Source organism: Lytechinus pictus, chromosome 5, assembly GCF_037042905.1.
Source record: "Lytechinus pictus isolate F3 Inbred chromosome 5, Lp3.0, whole genome shotgun sequence".
NCBI classification, from domain to species: Eukaryota; Metazoa; Echinodermata; class Echinoidea; order Temnopleuroida; family Toxopneustidae; genus Lytechinus; species Lytechinus pictus.
The window spans coordinates 11,937,432-11,958,461 of NC_087249.1; the positions used below are offsets into that span (position 1 = coordinate 11,937,432).

Sequence of the window (21,030 nt, forward strand, 5' to 3'; positions counted from 1 at the left end):
AAAAAAATGTTGATGGACGGAATGGCATTAGACTATCGAAGGTAGACCATGTGGTGAGTGGACGAGTTGGCAGTGGACGAATTGGCAATTTACCATTTAAATCTGTAATGTAAATTGTTATTATCATTTGACTGCATCTAATCATTTTCTGGGGTTGAACTTTGAATTTGCATCTTGAATTAACCAAGTATGCCGATCACTTTTTGAAAGAAGAGTAGAAGACCCGAGAAGAGCATGTTAAGGAGAATGTGATATATCATCGAGGAGTCACCCCCGCTTCTTGGGGGTGACGTCCCTGAACTTCAGTCGTCATCGTGATCACTGGCGTAATTTTTCTGCGGCCCCATCTCATTTCCGACTTAGAATTCTACTTATCACGGGGATGCCTTCCCATCGGAGATCGATGACCACGTTTCCTCGGCAAATAACAATCCGAGCGCGAGCAAAGTCCAAGTCGTAGAGCAAACATTGAAAGACGGTCTTCATGATAAATGACAAAACAATCAGGAACTTGATCGGGCTATACCACTCAAAGAAGGTCTCCCAGCAAAGGTCAAAGTACGAACTCTTCTAAACTACAACTCTCGAGTTCGAGGCTATATAGCTACAAATAAACCCTACGGGATTTATGTTAGCGGACATGAACGAGTAGCGCATGAATTGTGTGGATGTCGGAAATCAACATGGCGTCCCTAGTAACCAAGAATGCCCGGAGGTCAGTGATGTCTCCCATAGAACCCTTGTCTGTGTTGCTTACAATAACACTTCTTCTCACTTATTCTGGATTCTCTGCAGGGATCAAAGTAGGTGAGTCCATAAATCATTATCAAGGTATATAGTTCATTCCGTCGTTGAAATATATGATAATCAGACACTTGGATATGCGCGACTTATCGCCGATTTCATCTAAACGAAGGGAATAATAATTTTTTTTCATTCATATTCATATGATACTCTAAGAACAGAGTTAATAATAATACTAATATCATATATATTTATAAAGCCCATAAACTATTCACTTCATAAGTATAGGGCCTATTTTCTACTGCGCTATACAACTAAAATTCTAAAATAAATTTGTTTTGAGTTTTGATCAGTGAAGTTGCTTACGGATGGTGCTTTCCTGCATGGCTACTAGGGGATAAGCTATTCCATAGTTTTGGGCTACACAAGCACGTTAAATGCTCGAGAGATACGAGACGACTCCCATAAAATCAGGCAAACCATTTTTTTTTTCGATCCACATCTTGTTGTTTGAACCCACAATAACTTAGATATACTTCTGATTATTCTTAATTATTATATTTAGCATTAGTCAGTTTTAATGAAACATTGCAACCTGTGCATGTATTGATTGTATAAAATGCACAAAAACCCCAAGAAACTTTCTGGAACGTGGGTCATTGGTGTATAAGCGTATATATTGGCCTAGTCAGGAGGAGGAGACAGGGAGATTGGTGGGGGGGGGGGGGGGGGGGTATCGACCCTTTATGCGAAGGTTGTTGTCCTTTTTATAACGAGGAAACACACTCCATTTAGGTTATTATATTGTGTCGATGAATACCCCCTTTTCAATTATTATCTTGTTTGTTAATACTTATCTTCGTTTATTTTTTGTTCAATTTAATACATTCTTATAAATCTGATTTATGTTCCAGTATGTATTCATTCAATATGTTGTACTCAGTGATACGTATATCAATTATTTTCTACTTTACTGCAGTTGAATATTACTAAATTTTATACTCAATGACGTCATTATTTGACTGATTTTCTACTTAACTTCAATGAAAATGATTCAATGACCTATTTTAAAGATACATAATATGTATCATCAAAATAGCTTATAGCTTTATCATGTATAGCTTATAGCTTAAATTATGTGAATGTTTACTATTTTTGGAGATTGTATTTGAAATTAAGTTGCTGTACATGTATTTCAAATATATTTTTATATCAACAAGTGCATGTTGAAAATCATTTGTTTTCCTGTATAAAGATATTTTTGTAAATAAATAAATGAATGAATATATAAATATGTGAATGAATAAATACTAACTAACCAAATAACTAACTAACTAAACTAAATAATTAATTAACTAACTAATTAAATATATGAAAGAATGAATAAATAAAAGAATAAATCAATCAATCAATAAATAAATTGATAAATAAATAAGTTATGAAAATTGTATGCCGTCTAACGTCTTCTTCTAGATTTTCACTGCAGAACATTAGGTTAAACCTTAATTCTTGTTTTCCATTCATATTATTCAATCATTCTATCGTATCCAAACCCCAAGAAATTGTGTATTGTGTTTGATAAATTGACCGGATAACATTCTGCACATTTCGTATCCACAATGATTTATATACCAATAACATGCTCACGTGTGTTTATTTAGTCTAAGTATTGCGAAGAAGGCTATAGCCAAATTCTGTTCTTCTTTCATTTCGTATACTGTACTTACCCGAAGCGCGATGTTTGTTTTTAACCATGGGAAATGTTTATGACATATTCGCATTATCACCCTATTCTGCAGGGCTATTTGCAAGCCATATTAAGTCCCAACTATTCTTTGACGTTTTATCTCGGAGATCTTTAAATCGGTCGATAGTAAAATCGATTATTTTCAAGGAAAATTGAATATCCCGCGAGCGAATCCTGCAATACTTTACGATTGATTAATATCTATTGATTTCATATATCACTTTACACATTTACACAATGAAAACGAAATCAGTTCAACATACCTGTACTGCAATTAGGTATATTGCGAATAGGTGTTCTCTCTATCAATCTCCTTTCGTTGTTTTTGGTGGCGGATGATGAAGGTGGCAATGATGATGGTGATGATAATGGATGGTGATAATGATGGTGATGATGATGGTGGTGGTGACGATGATGATGATGTTGAAGATGATGATGGTGATGATGATGATGATGATGATGATGGTGATGATGATGGTGATGATGATGATGATGATGATGATGGTGATGATGATGGTGATGATGATGATGATGATGATGTTGATGATGGTGATGATGGATGATGATGGTGATGACGATGATGATGACGACGACGATGATGATGATTCCAATTCTCTAACCGCTTGACCACACGACCCTCAAATTAAGCACCTCTCTTAATAATGTTATTTTTTTCACACAATGAATTACTTTAAAACACTTGATATATTCTGTTAGTTCCATTCCATGCATGTCATGCATGTGAAGTGCTTTTATACTAAAAAATGTATTCAGTGGCGTACCGAGGATTTTCCACAGGGGGGGGGGGGCAAATTCGTCCGCCAAAAAATTTGACAAGCAAAAAAAAAAAAAAAAAAGTCTTCAAGACTCGTCAGGGGGGGGGCAGTCTGCCCCCTCTGCCCCCCCCCCCCCCGTAGGTACGCTAGTGGATGTATTAAAGAAAGTGGCTGGGACTTGATTTTTTAAATTTTGAAATCATAATCATGATTATGGTGATTTTAGAACTTCTCACCCAAGTTCAGTACGGGCTTTGTTTGTTTGTTTTTATTTCCGAACAGATATAAAAGGAATTGAATAATGAACACATACAATATGATGAATATAATATAATAATAATAATAGTGATAATAGTGATGTCTTACTGAGCGCACACATCGTCCAGAGACGCTCATGGCGCTAGCGCAGCAACAGTTCCTTTGCATATAAATATTTTATACATATAAACAACTACAAAATATAGATGTAAAAAGATAGCAATGATGATATATCAACAAAACGGAGGGTAACCCAATTTAGCAATGATGATATAACATTACTGTTATTCCTTCATTATATATATATTATTTTGTTTCGTTCTGTTGCAGTTTATTTGACATCGCACTGTGGCTCTGTGATTCCTACTGGCGTTGGGGGTCTTCTAGAGGCAGAGGCAGGGCTGAAGTATAAAAATAATATCGACTGTACCGTCACTCTGTCTGCTCTACCTACCCATCGAATCATGGTACAGTTTCATCGGTTTACTCTGGAGAGTGGGGTTAATGGTAAGACAGAGAGAGAGAGAGGCAGAAGGAAAGGCCCCTGGCTGACTGCCACCCCCCCCCCCCGACCCGTTCCGTAGACCCTGTTTTTCACACCGCCCGCGCGGTATAGGCCTATATTTAGTTCCCAATTAGACCCCGTATATTTTACCCTTGTGGTCAGTTCCTTAGACCCCTATTTCAGGGTTTCGTGAGGCACACCCCAATCAAAATATAATTTGAGTGCCCCCCTGGCCCTCTAACTCATTATGATTACGATGTTACACGAGAGAGGGCGCTTGATAGATTGACAGGATTGGAACGGTTGATGAATATGATCGTAACAATAGGCTGCCTACCCACGCATAAAAAGGCATAAAATTGACATTTTCCAATATTTTATTACTCGAGCGAGTTGTTTGTTTAGTTTGGTTTGGTTTTATTTATCGCATAATATGAAAACATACTTAGGCCTATATGATGAAATGCAAATGAGGATGTTGAACAAAGCCCTAAAAGATGACAATGGATCAGGATCTCTGATAATATGGCCCCGTCGTTCTCAGAGGAACAAAGTGATATGTTTCAGCTATACTGTACTTTTATGTTGGAAGCGGGGAAAAAAGTACGATATTTTGTAATGAAACAAAATAATTATGTAGGCCTATGCCATTTAAAACAAGGGTTTCCAATGCCTGTCTTCTAACAGGAGCAGATCCATCGGTTTTTTTTTTTGGTTGGTTTTTATTTTTTGCCTAGCTGGGAGAAGAAGTCAACCTGTAAAATACGCGACAAAAAACTCAATTTCGCTCAATATGTCACTTCCTTGGGTAATGTTTGTCGATTCATGGAGCTATTAACAGCTCCACGGTCGATCTAGAGCAGTTATAATACAGTACTGTTCTGAAACTAGAACCATCATCATTGGGTCTGAAAACTTAACGAAAACGATTGATCTGTCCTACTTCTGAGGACATTTTACCCATCAACCGGGGACGTCCCCGGTCCACATGGTCCAGATACACATGGCCAATTCCTCATCTCATTTCAAACTGTACATAAAGACAGTAAACGTATGATGTTTGGAGGTGATCTGCAGGCACAGGCCCTGATTGAAACGTTTCTTTCATGTATCCAGGTAAATGCCCTGACAGTTTAAGGTTGTTTGATGGTAATACCGTGGACGATCCAGCGCTTACCGCTGAGCTCTGCGGACGTTTTACCCAGTTACCTGATTACGTCTCCAGTGGCAGCAACATCACCGTGAGGTTTAAAACGGATGATGGCGGACAATCCTTGGGATTCGGAATCTACTTCACGCAAGTATCAGTTGGTATACATCAAACATTCCAACATGTGCAGGGACGGATCCAGGATTTTCCAAAGGGGGAGGGGGATATTTTTCCGAGGAAAAAATTGACAAGCCCCCCCCCCCAAAAAAAAAAAGGTTTTCAACCCAAAATTAATATTTCGTCCCCGAAAAAAATTGACAAGCAAAAAAAAAAGAAGCTCTTTAACCAAAAATTGATATTTCATTTTTACATTACAAATTTTAAGTTTGCTTCTCAAAGGGTGGGGGGCACGGGCCGGCGGTGCCCCCTCCCCTGGATCCGCCAGTGAATATGTGGTTTTTGGAGCAGGAGTGAGGGATTGGTGTGGGCATTGGAATCGCGAGTACATCAAACACAATAGGATGGATTACGTATACCGAGACAGGGGAGAACTGTTATGAAAAATAAAAAGAAAAAGGTAAAGGGATAAGTCGATCACATTAAAGATAAAATTCAAATCGTTATTGATTTCTTTTTGATCAAAGGTCTTTACAAGACGGGTCTTGCAACGGATGTTGTATTTTATCATAAAGGCCTACATGCAGCTACGGTTTTTAGACGATGAAAAACCAGTTTTCAACCTTTTACTTTTAATGCAGCACCCTGCCTGAGCGATGAAGAGTTTGAATGTAACAACACCTATTGTATCGATCGGTCATTGGTCTGTAATACAATCAACATGTGTGGCGATTGGAGTGACGAAGGTAACTGCACAGGTGAGATTTAACGTTCTAACACGATTACCCCGGGAGTGGGGAAAGTGCACAAAAGAAATTAGATTTTAATTACCGGTGCTTAGATACACAATAGGCAAGGTCTGTATTCTATCAATATGCGTGATGATTGGAGTGACGAAGGTAACAGGTGAGATTCAATGTTTTAAAAATGCTTTACCCCGGGAGTGGAGGAGGTGCACAAAAGAAAGATTATTCCCAATTTCCGGTGCTTGGACAAAGCCTGTAATACAATCAATATGTGTGGTGATTGGAGTGACGAAGTTAACTGTATATATAAGACAGATTCAATATTTTAAAATGCTTTACCCCTGGAGTGGAGAAAGTGCACAATAGAAAGATTAATTACCGGGTTAAGGCGTTTAGATACACAATAGGCAGGGGGTGACGTTACGGGTCGCCCTTAGATTTTCCAATTTATAGGTTAAAAAAAAGAAAGGAAAGAGAGAGATGAAGCTAATAGGGGCTGTAATAAAAAGTAAGTTGGAGGACGATATAAATCTAACACGTGCTTATTATATTTACATTGGTAAAAAATAATAATGTCCAAAACAATTTCAGTTATTCCATGTATAATCGGGAATGTAAGACGTACGATGAAGAGCAATGGAAATGCCTTACTCTAGGGTAGAAGCGAGGTGCCCGGGAACGAACCCTGGACTTCCATAACCAGACTTCTCATTCGACCACGTCACCTCATGATGTTTTTTTTTTTTCGTAACAGCGCCCCCTCCTGAAGTTCAAGGTCTACCCTTAGCTGCCATTGTCGGTATCGGCGTCGCCATCATCTTCGTCATCGCGATGGTCGTCCTACTAATCCTCAAGATCATCCAATATCAACGACAACGAATGACTTTGAAGAGGCTGGTTGATCAAGTCGACAAGGACGTCAAAAGAAACCCATACGCAAGGTTACCGGCAGACGCATCAGAAGTCATCGACCAAGACGAAGATGAAAGCTATGTGTTAAATACTGATGACATCGGGTTGAGCGGGAAGGTTTTCGGTCGAAAACGATCCTCAAAGGTTGCGCCTGCGCAGTATGACTCTTAAAACAGTGGATCGTTTCATGAAAGGAATTGTAGGACGCTCTATCAGACAAGTAATGATCCGACAGTTACCATAGTAACGCTACCTCTCAGCCAATCAAAGTCAAGGAAAGTTTTTGGTCGAAAACGATCCTCGAAGGTTGCGCCTGCGCAGTATGACTCTTAAAACAGTGGATCGTTTCATGAAAGGACTTGTGGGACGCCTTATCAGACAAGTCATGATCCGACAGTTACCATAGTAACGCTATCTCTCAGCCAATCAAAATCAAGGAAAGTTTTTGGTCGAAAACGATCCTCAAAGTTTGCGCCTGCGCAGTATGACTCTTAAAACAGTGGATCGTTTCATGAAAGGAATTGTGGGACGCTCTATCAGACAAGTCATGATCCGACAGTTACCATAGTAACGCTAACTCTTAGCCAATCAAAATCAAGAAAAGTTGTCTGACAAAAGTGTTCATGGAATGCTCCCCAGATGACTTGATCACCTTGCACAAAACAGTTCCTTGTACTTAAAAAACTCGCAAACCAACCTCGGAAACCAATTAAAATAATGCAGTCTCGCTTGACAGTTTCCCCCGAGTCTCATGCGGAACCAGATTGCATGTATTGGGAATTCTCCTCATAACGTACATACAAGTTTAATTTCATCTTCATGAGAAATTACAAGATAAAAGATCTGCCTAACAATTTAACGTGGGAATACGTGATGCTCTATTTTGCTCCAGTTTTCATTTCAGTCTCTCCAAACCTAGACGGAAAATCTGGTTTTACAGAGGAGATTTTTTTTTAAATTAAGGTTTTCTGATTTTTCTCGGTATGGAGGGAGGAGCTGTCATCGAGTCAGATAGTCTCAGCGGAGAATATCCTGACCGAAATAGAATCATTGTTTTCGGTCCACTCCAAACCATACTTGATCACATATATTTTTTCATCCTTAAAACAATCACCTCTTAGTAAAAGTTATTGCAAGCATTGTACTCGAGTTTATTAACTATGCTTGCCAATGGAAGAACTCTTCTATCTAGAAAGGAAGCTTATTTTGTTTGTTTGATATATAATTATTATTCGGTGTTAGTATCGTTTTGATGTAATGTAGCAGGCTTTGTTTTTCACCATCTTACTTGTCGTTATTTGTTATGTACTGTTACAGTGCCTAAAGGAAATTCCGTCCATTCTTCTTTTTATAAATATCTGTTTTACATAAGGTGTAAACTTTAATATTTGATCTTGAAATGAATGTGCCCTGTCTGTAATGAAACAAAGGTCAAACTTTAAGAACCATTTGATTTCTAACTGCGCGAGTGGTGAGGGAAGGGGGGGGGGTATTAACTTACATACATACGTGTGACCAGAAAAGCGTGCAAAAAAGATAATATTTCTTGGTTTAGAAGTCCTTGGCGAATTTAGGATGTCAAAAAGAACAAAAGCATAAAAGGAAAGTTTTTCTTTTTGAAGGGGAGAAAAAAGGCAATGTAATAATTAAAACAACAACAAACAACTCAAAGAAAATAGTATGTTTCTCGAGATAAGACAGTTGCACAGGGAGCGCATCCAGGAGCCCGTTTCATAAAACCTGTTACAATAACAAATTTGTAATAACAGTTTGAAGCTACTGAAATCCGTCAATCTGATTGGCTGAAAGTAAATTTGTTATAGAAATTGTGCATTTGATATAATACGTCTTTATGAAGCAGGGCCCTGCATTCCCTAGCCTATCTCTCCTGGATCCATGCCTGCATGCACTAGCGGATCCGGGGGGGGGGGGGGGGGGCACAGCCGGTCCGTGCCCCCCCCCCCCTTTTTGAGAAGCAAAATTAAAAATTGTAATGTAAAATTGTCGCTAAAACAGAAATATGCCCCCCCCCCCCCCTTTTGAAGTGAAGACCTTTTTTTTCTTGTCAAATGTTTCCTCGGAAAAAAATGTGCCCCCCTTTTGGAAAATCCTGGATCCGCCCCTGCCTGCATGGGTACAATTTCATGTATAATATTTATACATATGTATTTGTTTATATTTATGGATATAATTATTTTTGAATAAATTTCTTCTCAATTGCCCCTTGCTTTTCTTTTGTTTTTGTCTTCCGAAGAGGTAGTGTGATAATAATAATTTTAAAAAAGGCATGGGATAAAATGGGAAAGAATGGCTGAACAGAAGAAGGGACAGAAAGATACAGAGAGAGTGAGATAGGAATATAAATAAGCGAAGGAACTGAGAGAGGGAACACGAGAGCGAGAGGGGGAAGGAGAGGAGGAAAAACAAAAACAAAGGAGAGAGAGGGAAAGGGTAGGGTGGGAAGCAAAGCAGCCGCGGCTTCCTATTTGAGGCGCAAAGAAAAAAAAGGATTCCCCATTGGATAATGCTGGATCCGGAAAAAAACAATTTCGCCCCCGGTATAGGGCAATAAAAAGAGAGAAGTAAAACAGCGGGTTGGTTTGAAGGAAGACGACTAAGTATGCCTTCAACTTCATTAATTGATTCCAATTAATTGAATAAAACAATGAAAACCTTGGAAGCTTTTGATAGATTATCCTTTAACAAGCTTTCCAGTTTGCCTGAATCAGGCATCGGCTTAACTTTTGAAACGAACAAGCCGGTGATGTCCAAGTTAGGCCCGTGTGAAAAGGAAAAATGATAGTATGCAGTATAGGATATTCAGGGTTTAAGGAAAGTCCACGGTGAGGACCACGTTCTCATTACAATCCTATAACTAGTTATTAGTGGAAACCAGTTTATTTGAAACTAGTTTCACGTGTAATGAGAACGTTCGAAACGGTCTTAAAAGCGATCTTCCAAACCAGTTTGGCAAACCACCTAGCGATGTGGGTTTTTTTCAAGACAGACAAAAGTTGATGTCAATAAATAGAGAAATATCAAATAAGCATAACGCTGAAAATTTCATCAAAATCGAATGGAAAATAAGATTTGACATTTTAGAGTTTTGCTTATTTTTCACAAAAATGTACGAGTCAGTGATAGCAAATGAAATATGATCGATGATGTTCCACACTATTTCTTTTGTGATTTGTTTGAATTATATAATATTTCATATTTTACAGATTTGATCGGACCACAAAATGCTAAAACTCTCTTCTCCGCATTCTACTCCAATGAAATCAGTGAACTCTTCAAAATACAAAGCCAATCTGTTTCCTCATCCTTTCTCTCGCTCGTGTCTCTCCATTTCTTTCTGTTCCACTCTCTAAAAAAAATCATTTCCTATTCCACTTCTCCGTCTCTCTTCCTCTAATTCTATACAATCATTGCATCATACTGTTCATCAACATTTTCCCTCTAATATTACTTGCCCATCAACCTATTTCGCATTCTATGTGTACAGAAATCTTTCAAGGTTTTCTTGTCTACATTTTCAAATAATATCTAAGGAACACAACTGTGCTATCAACATAGACATACTGAAACACAAAAACACCTCACATTTATTACCTTCATAAAATAAATCTTTAATGTCAGAAAAATACATTTATAATAATTAGCTATGTTTACAGAAAATTATCAACCTTTGTTTCTTTATCATGAATAGTGTTATCTTGGAAGATGAGTCCTAGCATTCCATGTGAGTGTGTAATTAAAATAAACTCTTTTAAAGCTGCCCAGGTAAAAAAAAACAGTTGACGCAACTGGTAAACTCCCATTATACCAGTATGTTCCAGTTGAAACCCATTGACCCAACTGGCACATGCTAAAAACATGCAAGTTGATTCCAGTTGGAACCAATAAACCATACTGGTATAAACCAGTACACCAGTTGATACCAATAGGCTTTATTGGTTAATCAACCAGTAGATTCCAGTTTAAAACCCATAAACCAAACTGGACCATTTGATACCAGTTGGAACCCATAGAACTTCAATGGGTGCATCTACCACTTGATTCCACTTAAAACCCATTAACCATACTGGTATATTCTTAAACCAGTTGATACCAGTTAGAACCACTAGGCCTTACTGGTATACTACCAGTTGATTCCAGTTTAAAATCCATAAACCAAACTGGCCCAGATGATACCAGTTGGAAACCATAGAACTTCAATGGGTGTATCTACCACTTGATTCCACTTAAAACCCATTAACCATACTGGTATATTCTTAAACCAGTTGATAACAGTTAGAACCACTAGGCCTTACTGGTATACTACCAGTTGATTCCAGTTTAAAACCCATAAACCAAACTGGTCCAGATGATACCAGTTGGAAACCATAGAACTTCAATGGGTGTATTTACCATTTGACTCCACTTGAAATCCATTAACCATACTGGAATATCATTAAACAAATTCATACCAGTTAGAACCAATAGGCCTCATTGGTATATTTACCAGTTGATTCCAGTTGAAACCTGTTGGTTAAATTAGACCATCTGATACAAGTTGATTACAGTAGAAAACTTACAGGTGTATTTACCAGTAGATTCCACTTGAAACCCATTCCCCATACTGGTATATCATTAGACCAGTAGATACCAGTTGAAATCGACAGACCTTACTGGTATATCTACCAGCTGATTCCAGTTGGAAACCATTGATCAAATATTAGATTTTCTGATACCATTTGATTCCAGTTGGAACCCATTGAATCTCCATGGGTGTTTTCACCAGTTAATTCCACTTGAAAACCAATAACCATATTGGTATATCTACCAGATGGTTCCAGTTGAAACCAATTAGTCAAATTCTACCATTGGATACCAGTTAATTCCAGTTGGAGCACATGAAACCCGATAGGTGTGCCTACCAGTTGAATCCACCTGAAACCCATTGACCAAATCGGATATAATTATAAAAGTTGATACCAGTTGAAACCAATAGACCTTCTGATATCTCTACAAGTTGCTAGTTGAAACCATTGACACCAAATAGGTGAATGTGTCACTTATTTCAGATGTCACATACAAACTGTGTCCATTAGAAATGTAAGCTTAGGTTGTTAATGTACACTTAAAAAAATAATAAAATCACTGTACTGTGGATAAACACTTATAATTTATGTTTTTTGCAATGCTAATTAAAGATGAAAAAACAAAATAAGACCCTATTGAAAATGTTGTGAAGTGGTCGTTTGTTACAAGTTTTAAATGTAGGCCTACATGATTGTGCTAGAGTGGAAGTCCAGGCCTTTTCTATCTTTTGGCATTCAGTTGCTTTATGCACACAAAGTTTCACTTAAATGATTATAATATTCAAAGTTTTTTCAGTTGTCTACATATAATTTATTGAAGATTAATTGAATAGTAAGGAGAGCATGATGATGATGATGTACCTGGTACACTTTGCCTTAATCTCGGTTGGTACAGCTGAAAGGACAAATTACCCACACTGATTGACATGAGCACTGATAAAATAATGTTGTTATTGAAATTGCTCTGCGTAACTGCGTCCAAAGATTTTCAAGCAGTGTAGCTACGGTGTCAGCAGGCTCTGCATGCATCTCTTCATTTGAAACAACCAAAAACTATATGTAGATAACCGCACAGGTACAAAATATTACATTCATGACAAGAAAACTTGGTGTGCATAGGTAAAAATAAATAGCTGGATTACCTTTAAGTGAACTACCGTGCGTTCCATAGTAGTAGTAAAAATTGAAAGGAGACTTCATACAAACAATATATCATACATGAATAACATTTGTACGCACTTTTAATAAACACAATTTCTTTCTACACTTTGTACATTCTTTATGTGGCAGATCAAACATACATGCACAATAATGAATTAGTTATTACACGTATGTCTCATTTCATACTTCCTTCGATCTATAATACTTCCTCCCCACATGTCATACCTTACAAATTTCTATCTTAAAAACAATATCAAGCAATTTGATTTCTAAATTTCCTTATTTGTTCAAGTATTGATATGTCATTGTGTAGGCTAATTAAAAAAGCATACATTTATCAATATATAACTATTTTCAAATGGAGAAATGTAAACCTGATATTTCGTTTAGAACGACTTTGGAGGCATACAAAATAACAGAAAGACAACAAAAATGTGTACATGTATAGTGAAGGCTGAAGATAATAAATCATAAGTTCTGTTCTGGTAATGACAGAATATCAATTCTTACAGAATCCAATGAAACTTCTACTGAATGTTCAAAACTACAAATGAATTAAACCAAAAGACTTGATATCTGAAATTTGGAAGAAAATCTAGTAGCAACAACCAAGACACAAGAACATCAACTAATATGACGTCATTAGTTCAAAATATTAAATATTGCTATAAACGGTGATATAACAGTAACTCGGAACATTAAAAAAATGATGTAGGCCTATGAAATCACATCTTCGATCCATGCCCTTTAAGAGTATCTTTTAAAAAGTTTGTTAAATGGCCATTCTAAGTAGCTATAGCAGATTAACGTTCAGTCATTTTTAAAACATTTTATTGTGATCTGTGTATGCACATAATTGTGTTAATGGTAATATAAGGCTTAAACAGGGAAAAACGCACCTAAATTTGTTCTGAACATTGCTTAAAGGACAAGTCCAACCTAACCACAAGTTAATTTGAATAAAAAGATAAAAAAATCAACAACCATAACACTGAAAATTCCATAGATGTAAATAAATCAGATGTAAATAAGAAAGTTGCCTTATTTTCACATACACACCAGCATATGCAAACAAAGACGACACGGCTGAGTGAATATGCCCAACAAGTTGGCCTTAAAATTAACGAGAATAAAACGGAGATAATAACATTGAATAACACAAATCCGTTACCAATACAAGTGAATGGGAAAGGTGTTTCTACAGCAGAGGAGTTCAAGTACCTTGGTAGCGTTGTCACAAGTGATGGTGGGGCAGAAAATGACATCAGAAACCGTCTGAATAAAGCATATATATCATTTAGAATGTTGAACAAAATTTGGAGATCACAGCAGTATAGCACAAGAACAAAGCTGAGACTGTATCAAAGTTGTGTCCTCTCAACTCTACTATATGGATCTGAGTGCTGGAGAATGACGGAGAAAGACCTCCATAAACTGTCAGTCTTTCATACAAAAAGCCTCAGAAAGATCCTTCAAATTTTCTGGCCAAATACAATCACAAACAAAGAATTACGCGATGTAAACAAGAGAACATGGGAACCATAATCCTCAGAAGACGATGGAAATGGATTGGACATATTCTTAGAATGGATGCCCAGAACATCACCCGTGTAGCTCTCCACTGGACCCCCGAAGGGAGAAGAAAGAGGGGGCGACCCAAGATCACATGGCGTAGAACAGTAGAGGGAGAATTAAAAACACTTAAGGCACACATGGAGAACTATACAGATCTTGGCCCAGGACCGACAGAAATGGAGGACATTCGTTGCTGCCCTACATGCCAATGGAGGCATAGCAGGCAGTAAGTAAGTAAGTAAATAAGAAAGTTAGGGCATTCTTAAGTTATGCTTAAATTCACAAAACAGTTATGTGCACACCCTGTTTGGTATTATTTTCTCTTCATTGTCAAGTTAAACAAAGATTAATTCCTCCCTGAACATGTGGAATTACCAATACCATTATTTATAAAAATTTCATGGTTATGTCAAGTTGGTCCTTATTTTCAAATCTGCAAAAAAATGAAATATTGTATAATTCAAACAATAAAAACAGAAGAAATAGTGAGGGCCATCATCGACTCATCTTATTTGCATATCTCTGAGTTGTGCATAGAACTACTATTTTGTGAAAACTAAGCAAAACTTTAAAATGTCATAACTTTCCTATTTTACATCTAATTTGATGAAATTTCAGCATTATGCTTGTCTGATTTTTCTCTATTGATTCAAATCAACATTTTTCTGGGGTGGACTTGACCTTAAAAAATATTTAGGGTAAAGGTTAATTTGGATGCCTGTTATCATTGAACCCTGAATTAGAATATACTTTGGTGGATATGTAATAAAATGTTTAAAAGACTGAACCTCTCTGTTGTCATCAGTAAGGAGTGGGTTCTGAAAATTGTAAGACATGTAAATCCCATCCAGAAATCACTGCCTACATCTTGTTACAATACAAGAATGAATACTGGGCCCTCACAGAAAGTTTATCACATACATTACAACATGGTCTGAATGAGGATTCTTTCCATGTTCCATTACTACTTAGCATTGTGCATAAATGTAAATTAATTCCTCAAGTATTAATTTAATGAAATTTAATCATAGTGTCTCAATTATATATATTTCGTAACAGAAACCGAAGACTTTGAAAGTAGATGGGGCCAAGAGAGAGGCTCTATCTGTTATCCTGAAAGATAAGCTGAAGAGCAGGTCTCCATTTGTGGCACTGCAACCTGGGAAGACCATGCCACCCAAGCCCTTGCCACCCAAGACCATGCCACCCAAGACCTTGCCACCCAAGACCTTGCCACCAAAGACCCTGCCACCCAAGACCCAGCCAGCCAAGACCACGCAAGCCAAGACCTTGCCACCCAAGACCCAGCCAGCCAAGACCACGCCAGCCAAGACCACGCCACCCAAGACCACGCCACCCAAGACCACGCCACCCAAGACCATGCCAGCCAAGACCACGCCACCCCATTTGTGGCACTGCAACCTTGGAAGACCATGCCACCCAAGACCTTGGCACCCAAGACCTTGCCACCAAAGACCCTGCCACCCAAGACCCAGCCAGCCAAGACCACGCCACCCAAGACCTTGCCACCCAAGACCCTGCCACCCAAGACCCAGCCAGCCAAGACCACGCCACCCAAGACCACGCCACCCAAGACCTTGCCAGCCAAGACCACGCCACCCAAGACCACGCCACCCAAGTCCACGCCACCCAAGACCACGCCACCCAAGACCACGCCACCCCATTTGTGGCACTGCAACCTTGGAAGACCATGCCACCCAAGACCTTGCCACCAAAGACCCTGCCACCCAAGACCCAGCCAGCCAAGACCACGCCACCCAAGACCACGCCAGCCAAGACCATGCCAGCCAAGACCACGCCACCCAAGACCACGCCACCCAAGACCTTGCCAGCCAAGACCACGCCACCCAAGACCACGCCAGCCAAGACCACGCCAGCCAAGACCACGCCACCCAAGACCACGCCACCCAAGACCTTGCCACCCAAGACCACGCCACCCAAGACCTCTCAAAGCACCACAGCGACAACGAACACTTTGCCAGCATCACACAAGGCCCCTTCATCCCAGGCAACACATAAGGTTACTGCGTACAACAAGGAGCTGGAAAGAGACAACCAGGCTTTGCGGGAGAAGGTGAAGGAGGCCTTGAATATTAGATTGCAGGAGGAAATCCTGGACAAGTTTGCCACAGGTTAGTAGGAAAGATATCATGTAAATGAGGATGTGACATTAATATTATGGTAGTGTAGCCCATAAGCAAACCACTAATATTTGAATAAATTTCATGCATAAATCAAATCCAATTGATTACTAACGTACATGTAATTTGACTCCCCAGCCCCATTACAAATTCCAAGACTGCTGCTTAACCGCCACAAATTGCGACTTGTTTTTAATGACTTTATCCTTGCGGGTGTCTCGCAACTTTTTGCCCCTAACTTACTATTTTTTGGTTCAGACTCTTTATAGGAATCTGATCAAATGTACCTTTTTTAGAAAAATTAAATATTGCATTTATTTTCTAATATATTTTGTTTTCTAAATTTCTTTTAAATTTATTTCTTTTTTTACCTTGTGACCTTATGATTTTTATTGTTTTTTCAATGGAAATTGTCGAGGACTTTATTTTGACCATACTCATGATGAAATTAATTGATTTCAATCAGTGAAAGGACAAACAATGATACATTTACGCAACATTTCCAATGCAAAACACGATTTGTACAAGAATTCACATTTTTGAGCGATTTGGGGTCTGCATACACCTACAAAATGTTGTGTTAATTCAGAACCACATACCAGAGGGTCCCAATTTTGTTCTCAGAAGATGCAAAAGACTTTAGAGTAAAAATTCAGTGAGTGACCGGAATTATTGCGAAAAATGTTGAGGGGGCTGAATCAGCCTCCCCCTCCCCCAGTCTCATGAGGGTTAAGGGTCTTTAAGCATAGGACCCCTGTTTAAAATGTCTAAATTTGGGGGGTCATAGTACTGGGATCCTGTGTTACCTGTTTTGTCCATAACGCAATGGTCACAACCGGTTGTGCGTTTCTGCGTTTCCTTGCATGTTGACATTGCAGTAGCAAGAGGACTGCCACCTTGGTCTTGCGTGTCTGGAGAAAACATGCTTCTTCCTGTGTCTGACGCAAGGGTTTTCGGCAAAATTTGATGCAGAGAGGTGCACAACCCGACACATAACCAGATGTGACCATTGCATTGCATTGTCACAATATTTGATGTATAGTAATGTAGTTGAATATAATGTTGTTTTTTTCTCTTAGGTTTCCCTTGGCCATGGAGTCTCCATAACAGAAGAAAAGTTCGGAGCGGTAGAAAGTTCTACCACAAACTCCTTGTTCGTGAAGAACTTGGCAACAGCAGTATGGGGGACGGAAACGCTTCAGGGACAGCTCGCTCGAGGGCAGGAGCTGTCCAAGGTATAAGGACAGGCCTGCCAAGAAAAGGCTGGAAGCCAACAAGCTGTTAGCCGTCAAAGGTACTAAAAAAAGTTATTACATTTCAGATTTCGATTGGTTTGTGTACATAAATTCATCTTTGCATGCAGAATGGGTGTTTGTGACAACACCATACTTAAAAATGATGCTGGTGTTGAATTGTCCTTGAAAAACAGTTTGGGTTAAGAATTTTCTGTGCCGGCATTTTGAGTTGATTGACCTTATTCTCATGGTCACTTGACTCACTTTGCACATCGTTTCCATTCTATTCTTGATTCTTGGATGACTTGTCATTTCTAATACTGAGGCCACTTCTATCTTTAGGCTTTAATTCATATCATATGATGATGTATAATTTAAGCTAACTTCTTGTGAGTTAAGAGGAAAGACTTTACCCCCATCCCCACTATCCAATTTCATTAGAAATCCTATCGATGTCACCATGACACAAGACCAGTGGCGTCTACTACTAATTCGAAGCACCGTGTCCCATCAAAACACACAGGTTGTGAGGCTGACATGCTGGTTACAATCAAGAAATCCACATTCGAGGGTCGAAGGAAAATTAGCAGGTATGTCAAAAACTGGGCTAACTTCATGGCTTTTATGTTGTGGTTATTTTGGATGAAATACTCAATGACAAAATTGAGGATCATCATTTTATTCTATATCTAGGCATATCTGGTCTAATCAGTTGAAAATGTTTTCTCCCATTTGGTCTACTCTTGAATCCTCTGATTCAAGGTATGACCACTAAACCTGCACCCAATCTTCATCACATGAAGTTGCAAGTCAAGGGTCAAGTCTAACCAGGATCAGTTAAAGATCTAAAAAATATTTCAATTTTTACCAATTTGACATCAAGGACCAACTTAACTGAACCATAAAATGTTATAACAATGGTAATGCCACATGTTCAGGGAAGAATAAAACTTTGTTTCACAGGTCAACGAGGAGAAAATTCGAATATTCCATATAATAAAATACAAAAGAAATAGTGAGTGAGTGATCATTGATGTCATCAGTCCCCCATTTGCATACTGACCAGGATGTGCATATAAATGTTTTGTGAAATTAAGCGAAACTTTAAAATGTCATAACTTTCTTATTTTACATCCGATTTTGATGAAATTTTCAGTGTTTTGCTTGTTGGATTTTTCTCTTTTAATTCAAATCAACATTTTGTTGGGATGGACTTGTCCTTTAACTGTTATTTTTCTCAAGACATTTTTCAAATTGGTGTCAAGGACTAAATTCTTTGTATGTATGCATAATTTGCAATCACTCCTGTGTATTACAGGAAATACAAGGATTACCTCAAGGCCTTCATGGCACAGAAGCAAGCATGGGCCATTTGCATGAGGGAGGAGCTGATGACGAGAGGCAACAATACAAACAATTATTGTGAGGCGGCCATGAGGGTGCTGAAGGACAAAATCCTTAATTGCACCAAAGCATTCAGTGTTCCCCAGTTGGTAGATTTCATGTCTACCTTCCTTCAGGAACATTACTGCCAGCGCCTAATTGATGTGGCCAATGGGAGGCTAAGCAATGTACTTACATCACGATATATGATGGTGGAAAGGGCCATCTCAAAGGAAGACATTCACCAGGTAAATCGACCATTAAAAATAATATCCGTTATTTTTTCATCCATATACAGTCAACTCTGCCTAAGTCAAAATTAAAACCTAACTGGAAGGTACATGTACATATGCAAGTCTTTTTTTCTGTCTTTCCTATTTTTGAAAACTTCTTAGAGGTCAGTTTTCTTTCTAAGTCAAAGCTGCAGTAACGCTGCCTAATTCAAATTAATTTAAGTTGAATAATTCCGTAATGGATAATATATTAAAGTCTTTGTTTTTTATTTTCTATGTCTAACTCCCTGTGATTCAAATTTTCTCTGAGTTGCAGATATTTCTTCAGTCCCATCAGGTTCAACTTAGGCAGAATTCCTAGCAGCTAAATTTTTCTCCTATATTTTGTATTTTACTTCATTGTAACAGAATGGTTTGATGGTATTTGAGGTCATGGTTAACATGATATAAAAATTTATAGTAAATGAAAAAATATTTGTTCAGTTTTTCATTGCTTTTTGAATTCATATTTGTCCTTATATGAGATTAGATTTGAGGTGATTATGTACCACTTATATTGAGGCATCACAGTAAACTGCACAGAGTTGAATTGCTCTAGTTTTTATTGAAATCTTCTGTTCAATATCAGGTAGCGTCAATGCAATACGTTGTGAAGAGCCAGCAGGAAGATGGATAATACCATGTCAACACTCTAATTGGCATTTGCACATGTCATGTAGGAAAGACTGGAGGTCTCTGTAAGCATCAGGGGGCAATTGTGAAGCACTTTGGTGTTTCATCAACCAACTTTGAACACATCCATGACCCAGAATTAAGATTGCAACAGGTTATTACAGTTTCTATTCACTATCGTTAGTGGAGTCCACACGGTCTTTGCTAAACTTAACCCTAATTGGACTGGTGGGGGGGGGGGAGGGGGTCTAAAAGCCCCCCCGACATTTTTGTGATAAATTTTTAACGAGAGAAGCTATGGCCGCGATATTTCAAGACTTTTTTCTTTGAAGTCTCGCGCATCTTTTAAGTACAAATTTGCAACGCCCGGGTACCCGATTCGCGGGTTACGCATAATTTTGTAACCGTGCGTTATACCCAAAATTGCACAAAAACGTGATTTCATGTACAAAGTCAATGCAAATTGTGTTTTCACCTAATATTCATAAATGAGTGATTATTGATTTATTTCATTGATAACAATCATTTGATTTGCTGCTATTTATGCCCGAAATAATGTCGCCGACAATTTCTATTAAAAAAAACAATCAAAAACAAAGAAATACATAACAAATTCCAAAAACAATAAAATACATAAGAAAACATTTTGATACCAATTTTTTTGTGTGCATTCGATCAGAATCTCACAACGAGTCTTCAAACAAAAAATGAACACTTCACGACATGGACAGCGGTCGGTTAATTCAGCTATCTGTCTGTCTATTATATCACTGAAGTCATGGGTATCAAACCGTCCGTAGAACCTACATGTATTAAGTTCATTTGCAATCTTAAAAGGGTCATCAACATTCGCGAGTGATTGATCTCTTTTGGGAACATAGTCGGTCATTGATTGTAAAAACTGCCACGCTGCTCGCGGATTATTATTTTGAAAGTGATTTTCAAGCTTTCTCCGGTAGTCTCGTTTCGCTCTGTTTATTTCCTGACACAGTCTAGCGTGAAACGACTTTATTATGGTTAGTCGATCACCGGCATCGAATGCTTCCTTTCTTGCTTTGATGATTCCTTTAA

General features: G+C 38.3%; 1 protein-coding gene across 1 annotated transcript; it reads left to right on the forward strand.

The window, feature by feature from the left end:
- Window positions 1–586: 586 nt before the first annotated feature.
- Window positions 587–8,603, forward strand: LOC129260515 (low-density lipoprotein receptor-related protein 3-like). The gene is made up of 5 exons (XM_064099379.1): window positions 587–807; window positions 3,856–4,032; window positions 5,147–5,341; window positions 5,939–6,055; window positions 6,798–8,603. Exons 1-5 carry the CDS (start codon window positions 669–671, stop codon window positions 7,124–7,126), a joined length of 957 nt encoding a protein of 318 aa, XP_063955449.1. The 5' UTR covers window positions 587–668; the 3' UTR covers window positions 7,127–8,603.
- The last annotated feature ends 12,427 nt before the right edge of the window (window positions 8,604–21,030 follow it).

Excerpts from the sequence above, each read along its gene's own strand:
- LOC129260515 (XM_064099379.1), top strand. The coding sequence starts at position 669 with ATGTCGGAAATCAACATGGCGTCCCTAGTAACCAAGAATGCCCGGAGG. Across the intron at positions 808-3,855 it reads CTCTGCAGGGATCAAAGTAG|TTTATTTGACATCGCACTGT; the intron begins GTGAGTCCATAA and ends GTTCTGTTGCAG. Across the intron at positions 4,033-5,146 it reads TCTGGAGAGTGGGGTTAATG|GTAAATGCCCTGACAGTTTA; the intron begins GTAAGACAGAGA and ends TCATGTATCCAG.